Here is an 18,176-nt window from a genome sequence, read left to right on the forward strand (position 1 = left end):
CTCTATTGAATTTAACAGTGTCAAGTGATTATCACCTGGAGGACACCACAAGCTTTACTTCTTAGGTCCAGTGGAGGAATAAATATTCTGGTTGACTGACTTCATAGTTGCCAGCATCACCATTTTATACTGTGAGCCAGTTTTGTTTCCCTTTTTCCGAGTTGATCTTTTCTAAAGAGATTATAAACAACTTAATCAACATTCCTGTCATGTGTCATCCTATTAGGGTTCATTAATATCAGCTAGTTCAAATGCATGTTTCTAAATAAGCAATTTCTATTCCTTGCATTTATTACCTGGGCTTCTAATCTTGATACATAATCAATTTATGAATTTCTGCACAGCATAGTCTTTGTCTCTGTTATACGTTGTCAACACAAAGATTTTGTACAGTCTGAGGGTTTGGTGGTCCCTTCTTTTCACACATCTCTGTTAATTGAAACCACTCCTTGCAGCTCCAGACAGCCCAGTCTTCTGCAGAAGAGGAGCTCTTCCAAACTGTGCAGTTTTTCTGGTGTCCTAAAAGCTCAAATTCTTTAACTTATACCTCCTAGTTAGGCAGCATTTTCACTGTCAGGTCCTTGCATCTTTTGATTTCCTTCATTTTCCTCCAAGAGGATACCTCGGACATCCCTCTCCCTCAGCTCCTTTTGGAGTGTAATTTTTACTAAGCTGGATCATGAATCAGTGCAGCAGTGTCTTCTGATTGCATGAAGTGTTGTCCTTTGTGCTGTGACTCTCTGTGTCAGTTCATCACTCTGGCACCAGCCTGTCCCTCGGAGAATGTTTCTTCCTCCTCTTCTCCATGCAACGGGAGTCGATCTGCCTCCCTGGTTTTGTCTTTTTCTGCTTCTTCCAGGTACCCAGTGAGGGGATGCTCTCTGCATTTCACTGTTCCAGCACACAAAATTTCTTAGACTTGTCTTGTGGAAATAGTAAAGGCTGTGCACCGTATTTGATAAGTGTGCTGAGGAGTTGTTCCACTTTGAAGACACGATGAGCACAGTCTTCCATTAAAACATGATCAGAGTGTTTCCCCTGGAAAGGAGGCAGCTCTCACATGGCCAGGCAAAGTGAAGGTCCAGCACAGTGGTGACTCTCTTGACTGCTCCAGCTCAGCTAGAAAAGGGCACAGTGCAGAGATAAACATGGCTACTCTGGAAAACATGCTGAAAAATTGCATAAGCCTTAGGGTGCGGTCATATGAGGATGCTCTTAGCTCAAACTTATTTAGATGCTCGTTTTGCTGAGGTCAGTGCTCATACTTCTGCTGACTTCAATAGGACCAAGACATTTTCCAGCACACATTTCTTCAGAGTAGGTTTTCTTTCTGCTCTCCCAAAACAACCAAAGCAAATCAAGTTGTTGCACTGAAGACATGAGAGCAGCAGACAGAAAAACAGCAGGCTCCAGGGTTTTGCTGTGACTCCCCACGTACATTAAGTTTTGGAGTGGCTGGGACAGCCAGATGGACGTGCCGACTGCCTGGAGGCCACATGCCAGCTCTGAGCCAGCCACCGCACAGGACGTCACCACGCAGGACGTCACTGCGTAGCCACACAGGCTGGGGGGCACTGGGGACGGGGAGCAGTGCAGGTGGCTTCCCTTGGGAACGCAGGACACGACCTTTCCCTTCTACAAGGAGGAGCATTTTACACCATGAGGGTGGTCAAACACCGGCACAGGTGCCCAGAGGGGTGATGAGCTCTCCATCTTTGGAGATAGTCAAACTGCAGCCGGAGGAGCCCTGAGCAGCCTGCCTGGCTGGACATGCTTAGAGCGGTAGGTTGGGCTGGGTACCGCCAGAGGTGCTCCAACCTGAGTGACTCAGAAACCAGACTTGGGTCATTTTGTGCCTCGCAGAGTAAGTTGGTTTCCAGATTCAACGGACCTTGGGCTTCTGACAGAGTCTTGCACGGATTCAGCTCAGCTTTGCACTCCCACTGGTATCAGCACCCTCTTCTTGTGGGAACAGCTTTGCAGTCCTCTGTAGCCGTGTACATAGGAAAGGAAAAGCCGCTGTGAAGCCACCAAGGAGTCAAGAGAAGTAACTGCCTTTTACATCTATAAGGAACTTTTAAAGAATAAAACTAGTCTTTTTTTTTCTTTATTAAAAAATAAAACCCCCCACATACCACCTTCCTATTTCAACTCTACATGTGGGCTGTGAGTTCCTGATGATTTTTAGACCAACACCACAATTGCTGAACACAACTGCTGTTAATAACGCCAGTGCGGAGACTACTGAGACAACACTGTTCTTTAAAGGACACTCTCCTTTTTTGCTCAGAAACAGAAATGAAGCCAAGAGGGAGCACAAAACGTCACCATCACTTCTGAGAGCCCCATTCAAGTCATTTGCTTTCATACATTTTGTTGCTTTCCATCTCCCAGCTTTGAGTTCCTTTTGTTGTTTCTAATAGATAACACCATCTTCAAAGTTTAGAGGAACCATTCCTCTTCTGCTGCTGTTGTCCTTTTTTCTTTTATTCCTTTAGCAAATGTTGATTTTTTTGCAAGTTAAAAGGAGCTGCTTTAACAAAGCCTGCCCAGGATCCAGGAGAGCCGGGTGTCTCGTGCTGCGGCGTCCTGAGCTCACGGAGCGGGGGAAGGACCCTTACCTGACCAGCAAAGTCAGCTGCACCCTTTGCCCCTCTGGTCTACCCAACCTTGGGGGCTCGGCAAAGAAGGTCCCACACTTTAGATTAAAATCTGTGCACAAAATGTTCCTATGCCTTTACTTTAAGGGACGACGCATTTGGTAGCAGGTGAATTAAAAGCAATTAAGAAATCCTCTACTTCTAACTTAGAAGAGAGCACGGTATTTCCAAGTTTACCACAGTGTTAGTGAGCGCTCACTGGTTACAGCTCTCACGCAACCAGCTCAGCCAGTGTCGACTCTAGTGCAACACACTGACACAGAGCTAAAGGCAGCTGATGAAGTGTCTTCATCATAGTTTGCTGAGTGCCTTGTCTATATTTTCATGATTTATTACTTCCCTGACTTTCTTAGGTGTTGGGAGGAACAATGAATCAATCCAAGCATTTTCAGAGCAGGGACTGCTAATTGCGTGAGCTCTGTTTACCGCTCGAGAGCTCCAGTTTTGACAAGTCTCTTGACCGCGTGTTAATACGTATGATTAATTGTTGTTACGGGCATCCACAGAAACGAACCGGATGGGTAACACTTCAGAGCTATTCTTTCCTTCTGAACAAGCAATAAAGATAATTATGTACACACTGTGTTACAAGCATAACAGGCAGGGAAAGAAGGTGCTTTTGAAGGTGTGTGGGTAAACCATCGCTCCCCAGCGATGGGTACCCAGAGAGCACAGGCTGAAACGATGGATTGGCAGGTTTGAAGCTGTTACTTCTCTTCACTCCTTGGTGGCTTCACAGCAGCTTTTCCTTTCCTGTGTATGTGGCTACAGAGGACTGCAAACAAGGGCAGAGGTGCTGCATCACCTGGCGCGTGAATGAGGGGTGGAAATCCCGGTCAGAGCGCTGCGGGCAGGCCACGAGGTTATCGAGGTGCCAAACCTTTGGACCATTTCACAAACAGAAGAGACAAACGCCGATGCTGGGAGGCTGGGGGACCCTGCTGGGCACTTGTCTCTGGAGGCTTGCCCTGCTCTGCCATGCTTCGCCTTGGCCGCCCTGGTGAAGAGCTGCTTTTGCTCTGGCTGGTGTTGGCATTTGTTCCCCCCAGAGCAGGGCTCTTCCCTCCCCATGGAGGGAACCTATCCCATATGCGGGTACCCACTCACCTGGAGAGGCTCGGGGTGATGCCGGGAGATGTCCCCAGGCTCACCCCAAGCAGAAGGACCTGCCCCCTTGTCCTACACCACTCTCGGCTTGTTGCAGGTCCTTGGAGCTGCTGGGGAAGGCGGCGGGCTTTGTCTGTGGGCTCAAAAGCAAGACCAGGATGGGTTAAGGCTTGCACATCATCCCTGGGGAGACCACAGAGGTATCCAGAGTGGGGGTGCCCATGATGAGAAGCTGCTCGGGGAGCCTCACCATGAGTGGCATGAAGTGGCGGGTACCGACAGGACCGACTGTGGGAAGCAGAGGAGTCGGTGACAAAGGAAAGGTAATCGGCAGCTGACATGTCCACGTGAAGCAGCTCTCCGTTCATTTTAAAATATCAGGTAAAACAGATGCAATCAGAATGGCTGAGCCATTCAACAGCCTTATAAAACAGCAGAAGAAATAAAAATATGGGTTTAATTGCCCACTCCACTTAAATTGCTTTATCCTGCGTAACTTCATTATTTCTAGAAAATTTGGCCCAGGCCATTATGGTGGGAGGAAAAGTTTGCAGGAGGCTATGAGATTTCCCACTGCAGCAGCAGCAGCCTGCCAGGGTGGGTTACGAGCAACGCAGATGAGAGTATTTCTGCCTGCACAAAGCCCTCCGTCAGCACGTTGGAGGTGAGGTGCAGTGCCGTGCAGCTGGGAACCCGACCATCGCTTCTTCACGTCCCTTGTGTATCAGTGGAGGGGCAGCACCACCGGTCTGAAATGGAAACCTGAAAGGACAGGAGCAAGCCTCTCTCCGAAAGCCACAGCACACAAGACCGGGGCTGCCTGGCTCTGTGCCATGCAGAGGTGCGGACAGAGTCACCTACCCCACGCCATCGGCTTTGGCCCCACGCACCCGCAAGCAGGGTGCCTGCCAGGGCTAACACTGCGGTGTCCCCAGCTGTTCCCCCACGAACAAGGGGGCTCTTGGGGGAAGGCACCCCAGGACCCTCTGTGACCCCTTCCCACCGCTCCGGTGGCCTCTGTGGAAAGGTTCGTACCACCAACCTCAATATCCTCTAATATTCCCAGTTTGCGCTTATCAGGGAGCTGGGCCCGCCCCGGCCCCTGTGGCCAGGCTCTAACTGCAGTGGGGAAGGGGCAGTTGGGGCTGGGCTGGTGCGAGGGTGCTTCAACCCAGCCTTTGCTGGGTATTGGGTACCCAACTGGTACCCAGCTGCTGGGTGCTTGGGTACCCCAGCTGGTGGGGCAGAGCATTTTCCTTACCCTGATTTTGCAGTTTTAACACTACCATAAGCCATTGCAGCATGTTTATGGCACCCAGCATTTTCCCATCTGGCCCTCCCCAAGCTGCTAATCCCGTCCAGAAAGGAGAAAGCATTAAAAGAAAAATGCAATGAGAGTAAGCACAATGGCAAACCAGTCTGGGTCGTTGTTTCCTATGGCTGTTCCCCTCTCCCTGAGGTTCGCTGCGAGCCGGCAGCACAACGTCACCGTGCAGTGGTGGTCCCGAGGCAAAACCAGGGAAGAAGCAGCCGCGCTACCGGGTTCGCTCTGAGCGAGCGAACGGCCTCTTCTGTGGTGGTGGGAAGCGATTTGTCCACTAACCGGGCCCGGATTGCACTGAATCGGAGCAAACGGCACGAGTGCGAGTGCATGTTGTGTGCTGGCCTGGTGGCAGGTAGTGAGGTTAATTACTCTGCTCGGTTTTAGCCCATCATGCTCTAGAGGGGGAATACACTTCACTGGGGGGGGAGGGAAAACAAAGCTGACTGGTTTGTGGAAAAGAAAAGCCTGTTCCTTTAATCTGTTTGAAAGCTTTTGGTACATCAAAGTCCTGGTAAGAAGAGATATCTCTGATATAATTGGTATGGACACTTGCAAAGGTTGTGATAAAGACCTTTGTGAAAGAGCTATTCGTGGGAGGCAAAGAAGGGTCACGGATTAGGCACTAACCAAGAAACAAAAACCCAAAAAGCAGGATGAGGACCAGGCAAACGTCACACAGCTCCGTACCCCACCCAGCAGCACCCCCAGCCCCAGGGCTGCTCACTACACACGGCGGACGAGGTGCCCTCGACAGCAATGCCCAGCCGGGGATGACGAGGGTTGCCAAGGGGCACCACCAAAGCCACAGGAACAGGCCAGAGTGGGGGAAAAGGATCCCCCCATGGACACAGCCTGGGTAGGGCTCCCTGGGAGGAAGGGGGTGACGGTTGTGAAAACCAGGTAAGTCCAGATCAGCTGTCACCTCTCAAAGAGAAAACCCAGCTAGGACCATGGGCAGCTCACCACAGTCCTCCACTGGGGGTTGCGACTATATACTATTATTACCCCAAAAACATCCTAAACAAATGAAGAACAGAATTGGATAAAGATCGGGAGAGAAAGTAGCAGGGAGCTGTGTTCAAATGCTCGGATGGATAGGAAGGAAGAGGAGGTCCTCTTCTGGCATTGCTGCCTCTCACCAACTCCCGAAGGACACATCAAAAAGAGATGAGGGGAGCATTTCTGAGATGGGAAAGTAAGAGGGTTAGAAATAGAGTCTAGCTAGAATCGAAACTATTTTAATTTCTAGACAAAGTGAGTAAAAAGCAACATAATGGCAGTATACAAAATAACGAATGGCACAAAGAAGGTACATATAAGTACTCCTATTTACACTTTTCACATAAAAAGAGAACAAAGGGACAGTCAATAAAGCCGAACGGCAGCACACGTACAAGGATAAGCGAAATACTGTTGTTCTAATGCACTGTGCATAATCACCCGGGGAGCTCACTGTTCCAAAATATCGCTGAAATTGCAGATGCAGACAGACTTGCAAGAAAGGGACAGGAACGTACCTGAAAGAAAAGAACATTTGCAGTTTTATTTGCTATATGTGAGTTACATTAGCAGTGAGCAGTAATACGGGTTTTTAAGAGAGAAATACTCATACAAACAAGAATAAATGGGAGGGGGGCAAAGATCCCCGTGGGCAGATTATTCCAAAAATTGCCTTCTAAGGAATGTCTTGTTCCTCCTTCCTCTGAAGCATTTACATTGGCTATTGGCAGCAATCAGTCACTGGCGAAGACGAACTACTTCTTATCCCCTCTGGCTCCCTCCTGCAGCAAGGCCAGAGCGCCTTCCCACCCGCTCTGCCCCCGTGCATCGCCCAGAGAGGGGGGTTTTCACGTTCCCTCCCCGCACCCACCTCGCCGGTGGAGTACCCAGCAGGGCCAGCCCGGCGTGCTGCTGCCACCAGCCTCACTCCCTGCAGCGACCTCCTTGAAGACCATCGTAGTTTTGGAGTCTCTGGCTTCAGGGGCTACCAAATAGCACCATCTGAAAGCCTAAACCCAGTTCCCCAGGCTGGGGTGCAGCTGTGGGGTGGAGGGGGGTGGTGGTGGGGGAGCTGCCTGGGAAAAGGCAGCTGCTCAGGCGGGTGCCGAGTCCCAGCTTGCTCGTTCCTTGTAGCCAAGGAACATTTCACATCCTCAGCCATATGTGCCTGAGGGAGGTAAAAATAATCTTTTTTTTCATTGACATGCAGTGATATCTCCCCTATTCATCGTCGAAATGAACTGGAATTAATCTCGGTAACAATTCTGCCTGGTGATGGGAATGCACGTATTAGTGATACGCATCAGCACGCCTTCGGGAGTGATGCTACCTGGATAAGTATCAGTGAAGGTCAGCAATGGGAAGGTGGGGCGGGAAATGACTTGAGAGAGCATCCCTGAATTTAAATAGAGCCGACAATTGCAAAACTGCGTTTGTGGAAACCTTCCTTTTCATGGCCCCCTAATCTGAGGTAGACCAGATTTGAAGCAAGAAGCCCAGGCCTTGACTGTGCCCACAAAGTTAAAATAAAAATAATAGTCACCTCACCTTAACCTCCCTCCCTGTGAGGTTTGCGCCCTTACACTCGGAGCATGAGCCATCCTTCCCCCGACTGCCGCCCATTCCCAAAGGACGGCATCCCAGTTCCCGACTGCTTCACAGCTCCGTTGCAGCACTCCCTCACGTTAGCTCTTCCCCGCCTCACAGGCGCCTCTGGCACACTCCCCCACCAAAACACATCAGTTCCAGGTAGCGGTTGCCGTTTTCCCCCCCTCTCTGCAACCCCAACTTCCAACTCGCTACCTTCTGCCGGAGATGTGGCGGCCTGAAGCTGGCAGACGGGGCAGGGCACCTTCTGGCCATCACCCCCAGCCCCTCTGCCAGCTGACCCCCCAGCTGATCCACAACCCTTCGCGGTATAACAACTTTAACGTCCCGCAGGCTGGCTCCCACACCCGGAGAAGACAGGCAGCCTTTCCCACGTGGAGCTGAATGCATGCGGTGGATATCACGAGGCCTTATTTTTTGTTTTTCTTTTTTTTTTTTTAAGACTTTATTTGTCTAACATGCTTGACCAAAAATTACAACAACAATCAAGTTATGCCAAAATGATTAAATAATCTTTAAGCTTTCATACTTCAAGTACTTTAAACGATATTCTGAAGTAACAGCTGCTTTCGTATCCTTTCCACATAAAAATACACAGTATTTTGAAGATACCTTAGGAAAAATTATTTTTAAGAGAATAGTTTATGGTCGACATAGAAATTTTGTTGAGGCTAATAAAAGGACCTCTTCCCCCCACTTTAACATTTTAGTCTCTTAAGTGCCGTGAGCGAATGTAAACATTTCAGACTTTAACATACAGCCAATTTCCTGCCACATTTGTTGCAAACCGCTTGAATTGTGACTAGCTAGGACACTTTTATTCCAACTACACGCTATTGCTCATCTTCCCGATGATGGCGGGAGTTCATACTCAACTATGCATTTCAGTCCTTGCTGATTTAGGACCTGATCCTGCAATTTCTACACCAATAGTTCTGACAAAAGTGGCCCCATCTGAATTCACGGCAGACTGCTCATGCGCTTGTGAACTATTCACCCAAAAACCAGTTGCAGGTGTCACCTATTGTTTTGGGTTTCGTTTCAGGAAAAAGCAGCACATTAGTTTAGACCTCAAGTCACCCAACAGCTTACAAGAAATGACAGACCTGTGACTTGTCATGTTTTCCGTGGTCTGGTGGTTCCTGGTGGGTCCACCGCACAAGTTAGTTACTGGGCTCAAATGCCACTGCTCCCAGCAGCAGCTGGAAGAGCTGCTGCCCATGGGAAGCCAGCAAAATGCAATGTTTCTGCCCACCTTGCTTAGAGTTGAGGCTGACATAGCCTGGTTTTGCGACACAGGTATTTTAAATTGTGTATGCATATAATGTACATGCAGCTGCTACGTGAAGCTCACATTTACATCCATATATCAGGCAAAAAGTAACATACACAATTATCCAATGCATGTGTGCAGATGTGGGCTATGCACAGACCTGCAAACAACCCTGTATTGGTAGTGCGATGATCTGCCCAATGTGTGTGAACAAGATTAATGTCTAGATGCCGTCAGCCCCAAATTCACGATGTCCACGTTCGGAACACAGCAGTTAAATTATCTCCGTCAAGGCAAAAAGGCTCCTCTTTGAGCATGGCATCTTTGTTCGTTCAAGGCAGAAACCCATTTCTTGCAGGGCACGCTTGAAGCACTTTTTTTTTTTTTGGTGGGTTTGTAATAAATTCTCAAGTTTCTGCCTAGGATGGGCCTGAAATCCCAGCAGCTTCAACACCTCTGTTAACCTGCAGGAAAGCCGTGTGGGCAGTACCATGGCAGCTGGCCATCCCAACCAGCTCCTGACACGTCCCCCGCTTTGCCTGGCGTCACATGCAACATGACAGACGGATTTCAACTCGGTTGACGATTTTGTCTTGGGCCTCTCTCAGCAGTGTCCATGAGCGGGCAAACAGCAATGACAGGTTCTGTGAGGCAACCCCTGCTCTGTACCCGTTGGTGTGTACTCATTACTCATCGCACTTAACACTACTACATAGCTGCCTAAAAGTGAATGCCCAAACTCCACCTTGGGATGACCCCTTCCCCTTGACATCCGTAACGTTCCCCAAGGACAAAATGATCACAATGACTTTTAATCACTTCTGACTGGGGCCAAATTCAAACCAGTAATCTCATCATTGGCTGCACGTCCCATTAACAGGTTTTAGACAAATAGTCCCAGTGGGTTTTACTTAAAATACCACTACTGAACACTGGGTGGGTTTTTTGTGGGGTTTTTTTTGCTTTTTACATACAATCACATATCGCCTTACCATATGCAAACACAGTTATATTTTTTCTTCTTCTTCTTTTTTTTTTTTTAAGGGAAATGTCATCCTTTTTTTCACAGGCGAGGCCAGGTTACAAATTCCTGAGTTTATACTGCACTTAACACAGTCTCCCTTCTTGAATGTTGAGCTGTTTACAGCATGCCAGCAATATGCACCATTTCCCTTACCATCTGTAATGCCAGATGTAGTAAAACTTCATTGCAGTACAGTGAATTAGGGCCTCTATTGCATTGGTTCTGAATAGATGCAAAGACTTAGACCTGGAGGACCTGAAGTAATAGCTTTGCTCCTGTGACTGGTCATTTGTGCACCGTCTTTTATATTTGCCATGTTAATTAAGGGAAAATATCTTTACCATCATTTTTCTTTTACCAAGAGCTCACTGGGAAACATCTGAAATGAGGAAATCCTAGTCTAAACACTTAAGTTTAAACTGCAAACTTTCTTAAAGAAACGCTCGTTTGAAAGACTTTGTTCTTTTAATAAGTCCAATATAATGTATGGTATATACAAAAGTCCCTACTTGAGAGAGAGATATATGTATATGTATATATATATGTGGAATGCATTCACTTTTCTGTGTTCACAAATATTTTAATGGTGAAATGTTTAAGTCTTTACTCTGTTTCTGGCACCAAAATGTCTTTGTTCCTCATCCACTTTTGTCACTCAAAATTTATCTGTGAAGAGCTAGCAGGGAAAAAAGAAGAAGGTTTTTGCTTTTTTTGTTGAATGGTTCCCTATTGGGATTCTCAGCCAGCAATATAAAGTTGCTAATGTGTTGGGTACAACTTTAAATCCTCATTATAATCATGTGTTCCTTGGAGTAGGTAAGTCAATAACTATAGGTGGATTAAGTGGCTGGTAATTCACAGTGCACACAGATGCATTCACATAGGTAGTAGTTCCATCAGCCATGACACCATAACCTATGAAGACAGAAAAACTCTGGTTACTCTCATTATTATTATCTTCTTTTTTTTTAATTATTCACCTTTATCACACAACGGTAAGTGCCACATTTATTACTCAGAAGGAATTTAAAAATTCTCTTCATGCAAAACATAAAGGTCTCCTGAATTAATACCATCTTTGTCCTACAGCAGAACTTTTTGCCATCTTTTAAATTGTGTAAGAAAAGCAAAATGGACCCTCACTAGCTAGTGGCTATAATCTCTGGCAGCCAGCTTGCCAAACCTCCTTAGAAAGACAGACACTTTTCTCTGCAAAGCTTTTTTCTTAAAACCTTCTCAGTTTTGGAAAGGATGAGAAGATAGAGCTTAGGCAATTGCAGCACTGAAAAAAACATACTTCTGATCATTTAGGTTTGCAGTCATCAGCGCACCAAACTTTGGGCAATTTTCATCTTTCCACCTTTTTTCCTGTCCTGTGTTGTACATCTTTTAAGCAACCAATGAAGAAAAAGCATTGCTTGACTAAGGGGAGTATATGTGCATGTGCATCTGGGTGGGATTTGTCTAGCAGGAACCTCTTCTTCCTATGTGTTCGAACTTGTTGACCAATTTCTACCAAATTTGATGGAAAGACACTAAAATGCCTGCCTAGGCAGAGAAAAAATGTCTTTATTAATGCATTCTCTGACAGACAAGGTGAATTCACACCCTAAGACACCATAACATTTCCACGGGAGAAAACACCCTTCTGTATGTCTCACCGGTGGCGAAAAACGTTTAACTACATCTCGTGTCTGACTACACACCCAAGCCAAACAATTCCAGAGCTAAATCTGCAGAAAATCAAACTTCCAGCTCTAACGCCTGTAGAAATACAGTGAAATGCTGTTTCAGAAAGTGAAGAAGCAGCCCTTTAACTGCCCTGGTGTTACGAAAAAGCAGACACACTCTCCATTGTCAAAAATCTTTTCATGAATGACTAGGAAAAAACATAAGCTTGATTACACTAAAACTAAAAGCTTAATGTTGGAAACTTGCATTGAAATATTACGATCAATATGAAGAAATGCAATCACAATCAGAAATACATGATTTTGGGGAAATCACCTGGTAGACAGCATCTGTACTAAGATTCAATCTCACCATTAATGAAGTTAATAGTGAAATGTATTCATTGCTACATACACTGAGTTCCAGGTATTCAAATCCTAGGTACCTCGGATCCTACAGTCTTTCTGAGTGCAATTTTGTGTCTTATAGAAGCATTGATAGTTGCATAATTTACAAACAAAGAAACAGTAGCCAAATTCCTTTCTTTTTTGTTCCTTAGAATACCCTGAATAATGCAGGGCTTCCTGCACTCCCCGTGGAAAAACCACACTGTAATTAGGGACTAGGGAGGGAAGAAAACTCTGTCAGGTTCCTGTCACAGACATTTCTTTAAATCATTTGCTGTTTGCCACAGAACAATTGTTCTGTGTAAAACACAAACTACACGGAGGACAGTCAGCATTGCTGCTGGGACTTTCTGTCTCCTCGGCTGCACATTTGGAGAGAACAGAATCAGCTTGCTAATATGCTCTTTTTGCTGGAAGATTCCTAATGCTACAGTTTTCACTCCTACCCTACTACCAACAGAGTTTCCTTGGCCATGACCTCAGCCAAGTGCTGGCTGTAATGGGCAAACCAGGATTTTAGCCGGAGTCTCTGCCATGCTGCTTGTCACTTCCATGGGTCAAGCAGCAGCAAGCCCATGTGTAGAGGTATTTTTTGGCAGAGACAGCAGTGCAGAGGGAGGAATAGGGAAGAAACATCTCTTCTAAGCATCTCTTCCTCCCGGATGTTCAGTAAATGACTGCTGCAGATGTAGCTATGCTCAGTCAGGGGAAGAACTCATCTGTTCAAATCATGCATTCTCTCTACAAAGAGCAGCTTCGTTTGCACAGGCTGTCTGCAATGGGAATTCTCCTCTGCAGAGATTTAGCATCCCACTGCAAAACAGGCTATGCAGTTCCCCATTTGTTTTCCCTAAATTATGATAGTTAACAAGAAGAGTACCATGTTTCTGTGTTCTGATACCTACTGTGCCAACTGTATTAATTCACAAGATTTACCATTCTGCGGAGGTGCCATTCTTTTCCCTTGGGAGCCAAAGTTGGGCTTGGTCTTAGCAGATGTGATTTTGTTTACCTGCCTGAAGCTTCATGGCTTGCTAACTGTTTGCTTATATCCCCTGCAACCCACTTGGCTTACAATTTCTGAAAAGACAATGAATTTGAACTGTATTCATCAGCTCTCTTGTACAGAATCTCAAAGACTGTTCTAACAGCAAAGGGTTAGGAAAAAATACTGCTTATGCTTTGTTTGTTTACTCTGTGATTTAACAGCATTTTGGACATTAACTAGGCATTAATAGGTCACCGCAGATGAGACACACAAGGAGAATGGACTTAATCCCTGAGCTGTAAAATAACGATCTGAATGTCTTCTCCATCAATTTTACACCAGCACACCTCTCAGCAACATCACTTCTAACTTAGCATGGTGAAAGCCCCCAGCAGCAAGTCAGAGTGGGATTTCTTGGGAAGGGTAATGGTTCTTCACAAAAACAGAAGTATCTGAATGCCAGCTACTCCAGTTTTTCCATTTGTTCATGTCTACACTGGTGAGACCCACAGAGATCCTACATCAAAGGCTGGAGCAGTCCCAGAAGCAGAAAACTGGCAGTTGTGGAACACCTTTTCCTGCCAGTAAGTTAACATTGCCAAGAACTAAGCAGCTGATAATACATGCTTACATGCCAATGGGTACACTTCTGCACAGCCCAGTGGTGTCTTTTTGTGGTGGCACTGCTTGAAGTCTTGCTGCCACGATATATGAACAGGACAGACTTCTCTATAGCAGACAGCATCTACCTTTCTCTTTGCCTGGAGATGAACTCCTGCTGTCACTGACTTCAGTGGAGCATGTCTGTCACCATTTACTGACTTATGTGAAGGGAACTCATTTTTTTCCAGTTAAAAATCAAATAGTCTTTGTTTTGTCTGCGTACAAAATGTTTCCTCTGCCACAGCAAATTAATACATGAATAAGTATCTTGAACTTCTACACAAGTCAGTGGTGACATCCTTCTCGATTTCAACTTCATATACGCACTGATGGGCAGAGACAACCTTTATTGTACAATCTTGAAGATTAAGCCTTAGAAGCACCCCTAAAAGCATTCTTACCCATTTTACAAACACAGAAACTGAGACACAGAGAGCTTACATGAATTATCTTAAGTCACAGAGATTCAGCAGAGGAAAATACAATCCATCAATCCTAATATTTAGTCACTTTCTGTAACTACTGGACTCATGTTCTTATTTTAAAATTCACAGTAATACTCTCTGTGAAGAAGGCATCACCCTGTTTTATAGATGTAGAAACTGAAAGAGAAGCTGTAGTACAAATATCGAAATGTGGGTATCAGCCAATTTCATCTCTATATATGCAGCTAAATAAGTATCTGAATTCCAGAAGTGCTTCAGTTCAGACACTCAAGTTTGAAAATGCTAGTTAAATCAGACAACTTCTGTGTTTGTTGTTTCTAAATATATATAGAAAGAAATGTGTTCTGACCTTCATGGATATGTCCAAAAACATGAAGCCTTGGCTGTATTCGTCTCTGGACTGTGTTCAGCAGCTCAACGCATCCTACCCGTTGCATTTTCTTAGGAACCCAGTCTAGAAAACCTTTGGAAAAGAAAGGAAAGCTTTAAAAGAAGACAGGTTATCTGGAAAGCTGTACTGCTATACAACAATTCTGAGATTTCATGTCTCATGGCTTTTCATAAGCAGCCGTAGAAGAACTGACATGGAAAAAACAGTGTTTGCCTTGATAAGTAGAAGAGGAAGGAAGGAAAAATACTTGAGGAAAACCATAAAAGCTCATCCGAAGAAAAAGGACTATGATAACTCTTGCCAGTTGTTTTTCAAGGAAAAAAAATCACTGCAATGAAAGCATTTTTGCACTGCTGTTAATGGGAAAACTCAATGCTTTATCCATTTTTCTTCCTTTAAGAGAGTGAGGTGTAAATAGCAGTACGTCCAAAGTGAGTCTCTAAAGAATTGAAATCAACATTTACTTATTTAAATCTAGTCCTGAGATCTAGTTTTCTAAATTGAACACTTTAACTGATGTAATGGAATCTGTGTTGCTAGTAATAGAACTATATTGTTATCACATTGAACCTTACAGTAGTGGAACTCAGGTGAGGAACCCACAGCATGCCTAAAAACATCATCCCCAAGTAAAACTGGTTTAAGCACTTCATGACACAGCAATCCCCACTAGCCTAAATCTATTGACCTCAGACAGGAAGAGAAACTCAGCCCTTCTGCAGATTTTTTAAGTGCTGTATTTACTTGCACGAAGTTTGTATAAAAATGCATTTTTTATGAATACAGACAAAAATGTACACCAACTTGCTTATATCTCTAAAAACATACTGCAAGTGGGTGCTTACTGCCAACTGAAGTCTCATATTTCCTTCAAAGTAGTAGTATAAGAAGGATGTTTCTGCATCAGAGGGTTTGCAATAACCAATCCTGTTTTCTTTCTATTGTTCTGCCATTTTCATCAGGCTTAAATTTGGAAACCTAAAAGATATAATCATTCTGTTTTTCTTTAGTTGTTCTGGTACTTTCCCTGTGTGCCTGTCATAGCTTTGTACCTCTCAGATTGCTGAAATAGTGTGAACATATTATGCCTTTGAGAAAACAGTAGTCAGCCAGAGAGGTACGGAGTCTGGACCTAGTTTTCATATGTTTACTTTTGACGTCCACTCAAGCATGGCTAAATAGCAGCTAACCAACTGGCTTAAAAGAACAGAATTGTGGTATTCAAGCTCTTGGAAAAGCTCTCAGATTTGCTAGAGCTTCAAGGTAGGTTCACACATCGAGAAATACCTCTTTAGAATCAAGTGCTTGAAAACCGGGCTCAGTATACTGTGGGGTTTTATGAAAATGGTAAAAATTTGCCCTTGTATCATAGTTACTCAGAGTGTTAAGTCCAATTTTCAGAAACTAGTTGGGAATGTGGCATCCTAAGTGTCAAAAAGAGGAAGTTCTAATAATGGCCATAGACTCCCAATTCATTCAGACGCCTCTGAAGACGCTGCTTGGCTCCTGTCGGGTGGATGTGCAAAGAGAAAGCCCCATTGAATTACAGACAGAGCAGAGCAATGCTCAGTTCTGGTAACTGATTTTACCAGTCACTCTTGGTATCCAACGCAGGTCAAAATTCACTGTAGAAAATAGTAAGTATTCGAGATGTCAAAGTGAGGCCAGCAACTCCTCTGGAATCCAGTCATGCTTTTTGCAGAGCAAATGCGTTATAACCATAGGTTTTGTTACTTCAATGATTTGAAACAGTTAATTGTCAAAATGTCTGTGGTGAACATAAAGTCAAAAGTATTTCCACTTCAAAAACTTCACAAACAAAAATCCATAAAATTAACTTCTCCATTAAATTAAGCATTATTTATGTTGAATATGTTTTTGTTTACATGCATTATCACCCTTCTGAAGCTTTCCCATATGTTTGCAGCTTATTATGTACACCTGACTACACAAACTAAGAATAATTGATTACACCTAGCTAACAATTAGAGTTCATCTTAGGGTTTTTTTAATGTTTGGTTACTTGAAACAGGTTTCTGCAGCTGTCAGGGAAGTATAAATCTTTGTCATAGACAATCAAGCAGACAGCTACAAATGAAGACTTAAAGGTGAAATTAAATTAAAAACAAACAAAGAAAAGAAAAGTAAACTTTTTGAAAAGAAATAAAAGAATCATAAATGTAGATCTTTAGGAATCAGAGAAAAGACTTAAGAAGTTATACTATACATAAAAGTAACAAAAATATGCTGACACAGAAATGAGCATTAGCACTGATCCCATAATCATGAATACTATATTTCATAAGCTATGAACTACATGGCATAACTTTATTAATAATAAACAGGTTACTAATAAAATGGTCAATAATAGCTGTTTTAACCTTTGTTTTCTCATCCTGTGTGAACCTCCTGTATATCCCTGCTCTAGTTTCATCCCAAAGCACTACTCTAAAACAGAGAAGAAAAATTACTCAGATTTTTGTTACATGCCTAACCGACTTAGAAACACCAAGTCCATTAACTCTTAATGGTGCTTCTGCATCTAAATCATGCAGGCAACTTTAAATCTATCAAATAATGTAGTATTAATTAGTTTAGGATGACGTGCGCTCTTTTGAAGCGAGGGAATGAGAAAGCAGCACAAAAAATGGATGATGGACAGAATTTAGGCAGCCATGCTGGAGAAAAAAAGGGAATTTGCAAGAGCACTGATTGCTATTTATGATCATTAGGAACAGTTCTAGTGATGCTGTCCAAGATCAGAACAACAGTAATCAGCTTTCTGGTTAAAATAATTGGCTGGGAGGATCAAGGAGGATCCTGTCTCCCAAAATGTCTGTGGACAGAGCTACACAATAAGGATGTTCTGTAAGTTAGGCAGAGCGCTAATTTCTTTTGAAGTGTCATGTATTTGTTGCCATGGGTGTCAGGGAGACCAACAGCTGATGCCCTCAGGCAGAGGGTTCTGTGCCTGAGCCATCTATTAATGCATCAATAAGAAAAAGACAAAGAAACAGGAACTTTTAAAAAAGAAAATCCTTGGAGGATGGTTGAAGCTTCAGAATTCAAAAAAAGAGAACAAATACTGAGACATGGAGATGGGGGGAATTCACGCTATCCCATTACAGTCAGTGGAGATGGGCAGCTCTTCCTCAGAATTACTACGATTATTAAATTACTTTTCAGTTATTAAACTTACTATTAAATTTATTATTAAATCATGTCTGTTGAGTGCCAGCTCTGTAGTGCTCTCTAGAGGTTCTCCTCCCTCTGCTGATCCCAGAGGCTGCCTGGAGAGGCCTGGTGGCTAAATTAGCAAGGTGGCTGAAGCTGGGTGGTGCGAACCCCTCTCTCCACTTTCCAACACTGGATTTCAAGTGCTAGATACAGGGATATTCTTTGGATCAGCTGGAGGTTCCATTTCTTTACAGCTGATCAGCTGGTTTTTAAAATGGCTTTAAAACTGCTGAAAAAGCTTCTGAAAAGGTTTTAAATATGACTTATAAGTAAAACTGTATCAAAGACCCAGCATCATGCCTTGGATCCTAACAGGAATTATCCCCAGTACTAACTGTTTGGAGCTGGTATCTCAAGGTCTAAACAATTAATTTCTGC

The 18,176-nt window shown here is 44.2% G+C and overlaps 1 protein-coding gene across 2 annotated transcripts in view; it reads right to left on the bottom strand.

Moving 5' to 3' along the window:
- Positions 1–8,137: 8,137 nt before the first annotated feature.
- Positions 8,138–18,176, bottom strand: part of MPPED1 (metallophosphoesterase domain containing 1) — a 51,770-nt gene continuing 41,731 nt past the window's right edge. For both annotated transcript variants that reach the window (XM_050900517.1, XM_050900507.1), the window contains exons 5-6: positions 14,520–14,633; positions 8,138–10,910 (exon numbers count right to left, since the gene is read on the bottom strand). In XM_050900517.1, coding sequence (XP_050756474.1) covers positions 10,792–10,910; positions 14,520–14,633 — 233 coding nt within the window. In that variant the 3' untranslated portion in view covers positions 8,138–10,791. The remainder of the gene's footprint in view (positions 10,911–14,519; positions 14,634–18,176) is intronic.

This window comes from Gymnogyps californianus, chromosome 1 (genome assembly GCF_018139145.2).
Source record: "Gymnogyps californianus isolate 813 chromosome 1, ASM1813914v2, whole genome shotgun sequence".
Lineage (NCBI taxonomy): Eukaryota > Metazoa > Chordata > Aves > Accipitriformes > Cathartidae > Gymnogyps > Gymnogyps californianus.